General features: G+C 38.3%; 1 protein-coding gene across 1 annotated transcript; it reads right to left on the reverse strand.

Moving 5' to 3' along the window:
- LOC107607759 lies at positions 8818–9315 on the reverse strand. The gene has a single exon (XM_016309665.1). It carries the CDS (start codon positions 9313–9315, stop codon positions 8818–8820), a length of 498 nt encoding a protein of 165 aa, XP_016165151.1.

Consider the following 12070-nt stretch of genomic DNA (forward strand, 5'->3'; position numbering starts at 1 on the left):
TATGATCCACCTCAATGCCTTGACTTGTCACAACATATTCCAGAAATATGACTCTATTCGTCAAGAAGTCACATTTCTTGAGATTAGCATATAGTTTTTGCTCTCGAAGTACCGCAAATACTTGACGTAGGTGGACTAGGTATTCATCATGATCCTTACTATATATTAAGATGTCATCAAAGTAAACAACAACAAACTTCTCAATGAAGGATCGGAATACCTAGTTCATCAAGCGCATAAAGGTGCTTGGTGCATTAGAGAGGCCAAATGGCATAACCGTCCATTCGTACAATCTATCTCGTGTCTTATAAGCTGTCTTCCATTCATCACCAGGCCTCATACGGATTTGATGATAGCCACTTCTTAAATCAATCTTAGAGAAGATAACAGCACCGTGTAATTGATCCAGTAGATCATCAAGTCGGGAAATAGGGAACCTGTACTTGATGGTGATCTTATTCACAGTACGACTATCAATGCATATACGCCACGAACCATCTTTCTTTGGAACTAGCAGAGTAGGAATGACACAAGGACTAGCACTTTCTCTGACTAGGCCTTTGTCTAGGAGATGTTTTACGTGGCGTTGCAACTCGTCATGCTCCTTAGGACTCATAAGATATGCTGGCTTGTTTGGGATCATCGAACCAAGGACAAAATCAATGGCATGTTGAATATCTCGCATTGGTGGTAACCCATTAGGGATCTCCTAGGGACCACATCAGAAAATTCTTCAATTAAAGGCTTGACATCCTCATGCATGGACAAGGTCTCTTTGTTCTCCTCACAAATCAGTAAAAAACACATGAAGCTGAACTTTCGATGAATTTTGTTAAGGTCTGACCTTGTGATTAAGGACGGCTCAACTTGCTTCTCGTACTCATCAGGTCTTAATGGAGTTAACACAATCTTCACTCCATCCTTGAAGAAGGAATACGTATTCTTGAATCCGTCATGGATAGCACGGCGATCATATTGCCACGGATGTCCTAGCAACAAGTGACATGCGTCCATTTGGATGACATCACACCATACCTCATCTGTATATTTACTCCTAATTGAAAATTGAACGCAACATTGCCTTGTCACTTTGACCCCATTCCCTTTTCTCAGCCACTGCTACTTATAAGGGTGAGGATGTTCCTCAGTTGGAAGCTTCAGCTTATCCACTGTAACACCCTAATTAGCCTAAACTTTACCTCGCGTCGTAAAGCCAAGGTTAATCAGAGATTACGACAGTTCTAAGCTCATACATAATATATATAGAAGGAATAGTATAATCTAGAAGCCCGATAAAAGATATAGCTCAAATTTTGGATTTTAAAAGCGCAAAATGTACTAACGAAGCTATTAGCTTAAGGCACAAGAAACAGATAAGATACAACAAAAGATAAGTATATAATATCATAGGAAACTAGCCATGGATCGCGGAGTTTAAGCCGGCTAGGCATATACAAGTATACAGAACCATACAGAAACCTGACAATTTAAAAACAGCTTATACAAGTTTTTCTCTCATAATACAAGCCTTTAGGCAAAGACAAAATACAAAAAGAGAGATGTATAAACAAGATAAAAAAAAAAAAAAACTCCAAAAGATTCCAAGATCCTCCGCTTCTGTCACCATCCAACGCAACTCACCGAGGTGGGTTGCGACCTGCATCTGAAAAACACAACAGAAATATGGTATGAGAACCGGAGGTTCTCAGTATGGTAACAGTGCCCAGTGATGTAGGATATAAGACCCCGGGACGCCAAAGGCAATCCTAGACTTCATATCCATCACAAGATTTCAAACTTAAATTATTCTAAAACAAATAAACATAATTATATAAACCTTAACACAAATAAACCGGATAATCTATCTTAGGGGATTTCTATTCTAATCAAACACCGCTGTCCCACAGCCTTTACCAACCTATCCTCCATGCGATCCCATCGCCATCGCCTTCCGAACCTCCTCAATTCCAGTAGAAAACACAGGTAATATACAATACAAGTAAAACACAAGTATTGGCATGTAAGGCAAATAATTCAAATAGCAAATAGGCATGTTATACAAATAGGCAAGCCATTACAAGTAGTCAAAGCATACAAACAGATAGAAAATGCATATGATGAATGCCTGTCCTACTGGCTGTGATATCACATTGTCGGTTCAACTGCCAACCTGACACATCTCCATGGAGATGTTGCCCTTCGAATTTTCTCATATGGGAACCCTCGAGATATAGTGCTCGGATCATTGTCCAGGTACCAGCGCCTGCACGCTCTAATGATCCGAAGGGATGCGAGCGGGATACTCTTACCACCGACCTCGCATTTAAGCGCAAGCGGAACGAACCACCACCCTTATGCCGCCGCCGCTACCTCGACAGGCGGGATCCAACCACAGTCCTTGCCGGAAGCATAACGTCTCATAGTCTCAATATCAAAATGATACATCAGTGATTTTTAGAAAACATTTTTAGTGTGTCATGGATCTACCATCTCATTCCGAGTCCTTGACTCATCTCTACCACTGTCAATTCACATTTCCATTTCAAACTCATCAGTTCCTCAATTCTCATCTCATACATCAACCATTCGTCACATACCATCAAACCATCCCCAGTACACCCGAAACCTAGACCTCCATCTTCTAAGTTTTATAAATAATATCATCTAAATCCATTAAATTCTTTTCCATGTTTTGAATATTCAAAATTAGGCCCAAGAGTCCTAAAATGGTGCTATAGAAGCTTACAACCTTGTTGGGAAGGTAGAATAGTTGAAAACAAGGAAAAATTTGAGAAACAGGGCGTGTGGGCCGCACAGGGGTGTGTGCGAGCGCATGCCCAGGAGATTTTAAAAGTGTGCGTGCGCACAGGGGTGCGTGCGTACGCACAGATACTGAAATCCATAAGGTCTATTCACTCACACAGGGTGTGCTAGCGCCCCCAACAGACTCCCCTTCCCGACTTGTGCGTACGCACAGGGGTGTGTGCGTCCGCACAGGTCGCAATTCTCCATTGATGTGTGCGCGCACCAGCTGTACTAGCGCTGCAACCAGTAGACACTTCCCTGCCTGTGCATGCGCACAGGTGTGGGCGTCCGTGCAGAATAAGATTTTCGCAGGGTTGTGTGCGCGCATAAGGCTGTGCGCGCGCATACATCAGAAATCATAAAATTCTGCAACTTTGCAGAGTTTCAGATTTTTTAACACCAACTTTGAATGATTATAACTTCCTCTACAAAATTCCAATTTTTCCAAACTTTATTTCAATTTAAAGAGTTTTCAAAGATCTTTAATTCTAAACAAATTTCATCAAAATTTGAAAATTGAGGCATAAGTTATGATCGAACAAAATTTAGCAAAAACTCAATTTTACCAAACTTCACAATTTCCACAATTTCTTACCAAACACATTCCAAATCATACCAAACCATTCAAAAACTTCATTTTTCATCAAAATTAACCTGTTGTGCCATAATACACTAATATTACCACATTTTCCTTCACATATCATCCTCTTCCTTCTCAACATCAATATATCACATAATTCACGTTCTACTCAATCTTCTTTCACATTTTCCAACCACTTTACCAATTCATCAATTCCAACATCACAAATATTATCACAATTCATTTAGCAAATTCACACAATCAATCATCATCACCCTATCATCACCAATTCACAATAAGTCATCATACATCAATATTAACAACTCATCAACCATTATCATTCATACCTATCCTATAGGTCACTAGCCTAAATGTCCATGAATATTACATACTACATAGAGGAAACCGAAACCATACCTTGATCGATTCTCAATATGCCCTTAACTCAAAATTGAGCACCAAAAGAGCTTTCAACCAAGATCCAACCACCAATGCAACTCCAACAAGCACCAACAAGCTCCAAACTCACAATAATCAAGCTATATACATATAAATCACCACAAATCAACCTAGGGTTTTAATTAAACATAATGTCACAAGAGTTTAATGTCTCTTACCTTTTCCAACAGATTTGATAGCAAGAATCCAATGCTAAGCAACGATTAGAGCAAACCTAATCATCCAAAATCACAAAAACTCATTTAACCCAAAGTCCTAAACACCCGAAATTTTGAAGAGAGAAACTGAGAAAATTTCGAGCTTACCTTGCTATTTTCTTATATGGGTTTTGTATAGCTCTTCACAAGGAATGCGTAGCCGCAAACGGTGTGGCGATTGGAGCTCTGTAGCTCAAGATATCGCGAAAAGAAGATTGAAGTGAATAGTATTTTCTTCTTCCTCTTCTCCCCTCTCTCTTTTCTGGTGTGTGTGTGTGTGTGTTTAATGGTGTTGTGGCTGCATGGGTTCATTAAATGAACCCTTATATATGTTAGGTTTGGGCCCAACTTGGGCCCGGTCCAACCCGTTAGCGTTTTTAGCCCGTTTGGCCCAACTTCGGCCCAAACCTTTAAAATTAACGCCCGGTTTTCAACTTTTAATATTTTTCTAAGGTTTTTGACGGTTTTCACTTTTTCTCTTAATTTTCGTTTTTTTTTTATTCTGGTATAAATTTTCGTTAATTGTTTAGATGGCTAGCTATCATATATACAACGGAAAACAAAAATATTTTTCCTTTTTTAATGTGAAAATTTTATATAGTTTTTAGGAATGCTGTCTAAACAATAGTGAAGTTAAACTCCTCGTTAAACTGCCAAATATCTCCTGATCGATGATGGTAAAATAATAATGGGAAATGGGACTAACAGAAAAGACATCAAAATTTAAAAGACAGCATGTATATTAATAAAAGAAATTAAGCAAAATAGAAATGAAGGGAAGCATAAAAAACCAATAGTTTTCCATTTTTTTTTAGATCAATAGTAAAAATTTCGACCCTTTTAGGAAGTACAAATTTTAAGTCTCCAAGTAATTGCATTTTATCCTTTTCGATATTATCCTAAGGGATAAAATTCAATCACAAACAAAACATAAGCTTCAAAAAATATTAAACCAAAGAAAACTGTTTTGTCGATTTTTAGCAAATCGATGGTGATTTGATTCTAATGGTTTGGGAACGAAACCTACTTCTCTTTTGTAGGTACTAGTTCTATAAATGTATCAAAGGTTCTCGAATCAGACGAGTATTAAAACGAGAAATAAGTTCGAAAAGTACCAAAAAGATAAAAGAAGTGTAAAAGAAAAAATTCGAAAAGTAAATTGACTAAAATTGAAATAATTTGCATTGAATTTAAACAAAGCGGTAAGATGCCTTCGTCTGAATTAAAGGACTTTTGACATAGAAATTAAAGATGCTGAAATGTAAATTGGACAAAGAATTTGGAAAGGGCATTAATTCCGACCCGTTTGACACGTTTTCCATGACTTGCGCTTTCTCTCTCCACCACTTCGCCTTCTTCGCAAAGTTACCTCCTTTCTCTTTGAATTCCCTCTGTAATAATGGCTACAGTGAAACTCCCTTTAAATTCGACACTTCCGTCTTTGTTCAACTTTCTCAAACCCTTGTTTCCTAAACTCCTCTTGCATTCATCCTTCTTGTACAACTTTTACTCTTCAATCTTCATTCTTCTTTACTCTTCAATGGCTGCTTCCTCATCTCATGTCGCTGCACAAGACAAAGGCAAAGGCCCAATGGTACAACCATTGGTTCCTCCAGCTCTTTATATTTTGAATCAAGTCAATGATGAAGTTATCGATGACCCACAACTTCAAATTAATGATCCTAGAATCCTTATTCCTTTACTGTGGGTGAAGACATCCATTGTTTTATTGGTCCCATCGAGAATCTGGAAAGGGCAAACAAAAAACTCCCATCGAGACTTGTTGACCAATCAAGATCTCGATATCTCCTTTTTCACCAGCCAAAAACCCTTTCGGAACAACCCTAAGATCACTCCCCAAGGAACTGACTTCACAGCCTGGTATGAACGTCTTGCCCCATCAAAGAGCGCTATTTGGGGGGCTCTCGGGATTCAAGATCTTTTGAGACTTTCTTACTTTTCTCCTTCGACGCTCCCTTGGATGATTGGAGCTGTGACCTTTTTCTGGAACAAGACTACCAATAATTTTCACCTTCCTTGTGGAATGATTGGTATGTCACTGCTAGATGTAGCTGCTATTACAGGACTCCCAATTAGTCCTCCAGACTTCACCTCTGACATGTAGCCTAGGCATCAATACAACATTGCCCCCACAACTTCTTACAGTGACTTTATTGCTCATCATATGGGCGCATAGGGCACTGCCATTACAGATGATGAACATGTAGCCTTTCTGTTCTACTGGCAAAATGCAATCGTATTCTGATCTCGAAGTTCAAATGTCAAAGCTTTTCCTCCCTCTTGCCGCTCTACTTCATGAATGAAACAACTTTAACTTGGCCAAGCTTCTTCTAGGATATATTTTCGAAGAACTTGGCCAATTTGTCAATTGTCTTCGAAACAACTATTTAATCAGTACAGGTGGTCCAATCTGCCTTCTACAACTATGGCTCAATGCTATTTTTGAAAAGTATATGACAAATCCTAGCAGTGGTGCTACAGACAAACAACACATTGAAGGCTTCCGATTGGCTAATTTCAAGCCAAATTTTCCAGAAGCACAATCGGATGAAGACCGATTTTGGATTGTCTTTTCTCTTTTTCATTCTTACAAAGACTTCCACAATGAGGACCTCAATTTCATCCATTTTTTGCGTCGAAATTGTGGTCCTGCTTGGCTCGAACGCCTCCTCTTCCCCAACGATACTGAAGAAAATGAGCTTGCTAACAGGAGTTGGTCAAATTTACTGTATGTACAGGTAATTTCTACAGGGCTACCTCAACATAAAAAAGAACGTTTCAAGGTAACTCTGTAAGTCCCTCATTACACAGCTAGGCAACTTGGCTTCTCACAAGCCATCCCGACTCCTCTCCCCAGAAACAGCAGGCCATTTTGCCATATTACTTTGGCCTCAAAGAAAGAACTTGACCTCTGTCTTTCGAAAAATCAATAACAAAAAGAGAGCTACAATCACCTTGTTTACAATCGAAGCTCTTACATCACAAAATCTTGCTTCGATTGGTGGACTACTTACTACTCTAAGTACAGTCGCACCCTGTAAGAGATTAAGCGCTCTGTTGTCCAAGCGGTCCCTGCTATTGAGGGTTCCCCAAAAAGACCTCAAAAAAGAAAGGCCGAAGCCACAGCTTCCTCACGACAACCGCTAAGGAAGAGTCGAAGGACTCCCACAAGGACTTTCAGAAGGGTAACTATTCTCTACCTATACATATGTACTTAACCTGAAACTTTTCGAAAATCACATTTACTTACAAGCTTCTTGATTTCAATCTTTCATCAGTTACAATTGCAATCATCGAGCGAAAGCTCCTCTGATGACAGTGAGCCCCCTATTCAGAATATCCTTGCTACATCCTCATAATCGGAGGATACAATTGATTCAGATTCGGGTTCTCAATTAGTTCGAACAACTAGACCCATTCCGGTAACATTATATCAATTTCACATATATTTCGATTTAGTTAAAATAAGTCTCGACTTATTGTACCTTATATTTAAGCCCGTTACTGCTGCATAATCAATCACCTCATCTCTGGCACCTGATCAGCCACATCAACAACAACAACAGGACATAGGACAAATCACATCTCATTCATCAATGCAAGCCACAAAATCTGTTCAGCCTCTCCAAGTCGCTTTTCCCATTCCGACTGAGACACAGGTAGTTGACTTAACAAAGGAGCACACCCATCACTCTCCAAAACAAACTTTGATCATTCAACATGTCTCCCCAACCAACCAGGCTGCGCTTTCTGCTGAATTTCAAGTGGCCCCTGATTCTGACTCTCCTTCTCGACTCGCTGAAACTACTGCTTCAGATTCTCCATCTAGAATTCTGGAAACCCTTTGTTCTCCACAAAGAACCTCTATTCCTCCCCAACAAACTGATCTCCAACCTCTCCTTGGTAAAGGATATGGAGATTTGAGTGTTTCTACCGAATCTACAAATGTCACCTTCATTAACCTGGTCACCATTCTAAATCTAGCTATTCAGGAAGACCAAGTGCCTATTTCTACCCCTATACTCATTGGTCCTTCTACATCTGGTCCTTCATCCGAGCTGAATGTTAATGCTCGAGAACAACTCCTATCACTTCTCAAACTCTTGGACCATCCACCCATCGAATGGACTAATGATGCAGTCCTGAACAAGCTTTTGTCCGATGTTTTGGGTTCATCTTTTGAACTTCAAGTTCTAACCTTACACTCTGCCATAATCAATCAATTCAAACAAATTGTCAACAAAAGCATAGCTACCCAGGAAAAACTTCAAGAAATCAAAGATGAAGTAGCTAAGATCAGAACTGAGTCAGAAAGCTATACTGCGGCTCTTCAGCCAATCAAAGCTTCTTGTGAAGAATTCGATTTGATAATCTCTCAGGCTATTTCTGTTCAAGCTCACTATGATAAGGAAGAAAGAAAATATGAAGCAGAATTGGCTCAAATTACAGAAAAACTTGCCAAAATTCGGAAGAGAAGAACTGATATAACTACACCTCTAGCCACTGCCCAGCAAGAACATCAACAACTTGTACAAGAAATCGTTTCTATTGAGGCCAAACAGGGATAATGTGAGAAACAACTTGACAAGGCCCAATATGAAGAATTCAATCATGCTGAGACACTTTCAGTTCTGGATAATGAAAGGGTAAAGCTACGCTCAGACTTAGCAAAGTTTATGGCACCTTACATTTCTTCACCTTAGACTTCAGTACTTGTAATGGTTTTCTTTATTTTTGGACTTATGCATTTTAATTTTAATTCAGCAAACAATGATATTGCTTCAAATACTTTCTATTAATCGAATTGATTATATTTCCTGATTCGATATCCTTGATTCGATATGCATTTCCGGAATATAATCCTATCACTTGGAAAGGGCCTTCCCAAGTATGGGACCATTTGCCAAGAACTCTCAATTTCTTTTCTATTGGAAAAATAACTTTCAAAACCAACTCACCTATACTGAAGTATTTCTCCTTTATTCGACGATTGTAATTTCGAGCAACACTTTCTTTTTGTCGAATCATATTTTCGAGTGCCAATATTCGTTTTGAATCTAATTCGTTCAACTCATCAAACATTGCATTCCAATAATCATGAACTGGCAAATCGTTTTGTTTGGACACCCTCAAAGTATTCAGATTGATTTCCAATGGTAGCACAGCATCATGGCCATATACTAATTTATAAGGCGACGTACCTATTGACCCTCTTGGTGAATTTCGATAAGCCCATAAAACTTGACTTAACATTTCATGCCAAGTTCGAGGTCTATTCCCGATCTATTTTTTAATCAAACTTATCAGGATTTTATTTGCTGCCTCGACTTGCCCATTAGCCTGTGCATAATAGGGGGTTGAAATAATCATACTAATATTCCTTGAAGCTGCAAAATTCTTGATTCGCTGACCAGTAAACATAGTCCCTTGATTAGTGCTTAATGTTTGAGAAATTTCAAATCGATGGATTATATGTTCCTCAATAAAATCAATTATTTCATTTTGCCCAACTTCTATTAAAGGAACTGCTTTGACCCACTTTGTAAAATAATCAATTGCTACCAGGATAAATTTATGATGTTTCGATGAAGGAGGATGAATCAATCCAATTAAATCCAAAGCCCAACCTCTAAACGGCCATGGCTTTATAACCGAATGCAACTCAGATGTTGGGATCTGTTGTATCGAACCATGTTTTTGACATTCCTGACACGCCTTTGCATATTCGATACAATCTTTGATCATGGATGGCCAATATACATGATTGCGATATAGCACCCATTTCATCTTCTTTCCAGCTTGATGAGCACCACATATCCCTTTATGGACTTCACCCAAAGCAATGTCTTTATCATCTTGACTTAGACATCTCGACAGACTTCCATCGATTCCCTTATACAACTCATCAGCCATCAAGACAAAATTTATTGCTTGCAATTTTACCTTTCTATCAACTGGGATGCTGGGATTCTTTAAATATTCAGCAATAGGCTTTCTCCAATCATTATCTTTCCATTCGCTTATACACAAAGCTTCCCTTTCATCCGTAGGCACTAAAATTTGACGAATACTAGCTAATTTTCTTAAAGTTTCTAGGCCGATTCTATATCTTGAAGCAATTTGGGCTAACTCATTAGTGATCTCGTTATGAATCCTTGGGATATGAACCAAAGAAACTTCTCGAAAAGAGGTTAACAACTCCCAAGCCATTGCCAAATATTTTTGCAACTTCTCATTATTACATTTAAACTCCTTTGATAACTGCTTCAGGACCAACTGAGAGTCCCCTAGGATTTGGACTTCCAATGCCCCCATTTCCAATCAAGATTTCAAGTCCCAAAACTAAAGCTTCATATTCTGCCATATTATTCGAGCAAGGATATTTTAACTCGAACAGGAATTCTGATGGAATCCCATTCTAGCGAGATAACAAGAATTTCAACCCCTGCACCATCTTTGTGCTTCGATCCATCAAAATATAACTTCCAATAATTAACTTTAATGTTAAGTACATTTGTCCCCTGGTCATTCAAATTATCCGAATTATCAACTAGAAAATATTCAATGACCTGACCTTTCACAGCTTTGGCCGGGACATATTATACATCGAATTATGTCAAAGCTAGTATCCATTTTCCTAAACGACCTCGTAACATTGGAAAACTCAACATATATTTAATGAGATCAGTTTGTGCCATAACTTTTACCGATTTAGCCACCATATAGCACTTTAATTTCATACAAGCATAGTATAGGGACAAACACAATTTTTCTATCGGAGAATACCTTGTTTCAATATCAGTCAAAACTTGATTAAGGTAATAAACTGCCCATTCATGTCCATCCTCGTCATCTTGGGCTAGCATAAACCCAATTGTGTTTATAGATGCTGCGATATATAGTTTTAATGCCTCATGAGGACGAACATTCGTCATTATTGGAGCCTTAGATAAATAAGTCTTAATTGACTCAAATGCCTGTTGATGCTCATTTGTCCATTCAAATTGTGAATCACTCTTTATTTTTACTAAAGGCGCGAATACTCGAGTTTGATCAGAAAGATTCGAAATAAACCTTCGAAGATAGTTCACTTTTCCTAGGAAAGATTGCACTTCTTTTTTTGATTTAGGCGCAAACAATGCTAATATTGTATCGGCTTTGCTTTTATCGATTGCAATTCTTTTTTTATGAACAACAAAATCTAAGAAGTTCCCAGCTGATACACCAAAGGCACATTTTAAAGGATTCATCTTTAATCCCTTCTTCCTCATGGTGACAAATACTTTTCTTAAGTGATCAATGTGTTAATTCAATGAAATCGATTTGAACATAACATCATCGATATACACTTTCATAAATCTCCCGATATACTCATGGAATATAGCATTCATTGCTCGCTGGTAAGTCGCATCAGTATTTTTCAACCCGAAAGGCATAACCACTCACTCATAAGTGCCTAATGCCCCGGGACAACGGAAAGCAGTTTTGGACACATCATCTTATGCAATGAAGATTTGGTTATATCCTGAATAACCGTCTATAAAACTTAAAATTTCATTTTCCGCTGCAGAATCAATCAACATATTTGCGATTGGCATAAAATACTCATCCTTTGGGGTAGCATTAGTCAAGTCTCTAACATCAATGCACACCCTCAATTTTTCATTTTTCTTCATCATAGGAACAATGTTCGAAACCCATTCAACATAACGTGCAGTTCGAATAAATTTAGCTTTAATCAACCGTTCAATTTCTTCTTTAATCTTTAGATTGATTTCTGGAGCAAAACGTCGGGGAGTTTGCTTCACAGGTCGAGCATTTGGCTTCAATGATAATCGATGCTCTATGAGAGAATGATCAAGACCAGGCATCTCATGATAATCTCAAGCAAAACAATCTTTAAATTCATGTAAAAGATGAAAAAGTTCAGTTCGAAAAGGATCCGCAAGATTCTTACATATATAAGTAATTCGAACATCATCAAAAGATCCTAAATTGATTTCTTCTA

This window comes from Arachis ipaensis, chromosome B07 (assembly GCF_000816755.2).
Source record: "Arachis ipaensis cultivar K30076 chromosome B07, Araip1.1, whole genome shotgun sequence".
NCBI lineage: Eukaryota > Viridiplantae > Streptophyta > Magnoliopsida > Fabales > Fabaceae > Arachis > Arachis ipaensis.

Bases quoted from the DNA above. Each gene is read 5' to 3' on its own strand.
- LOC107607759 (XM_016309665.1), bottom strand. From the start codon at position 9,315: ATGTTAAGTCAAGTTTTATGGGCTTATCGAAATTCACCAAGAGGGTCA.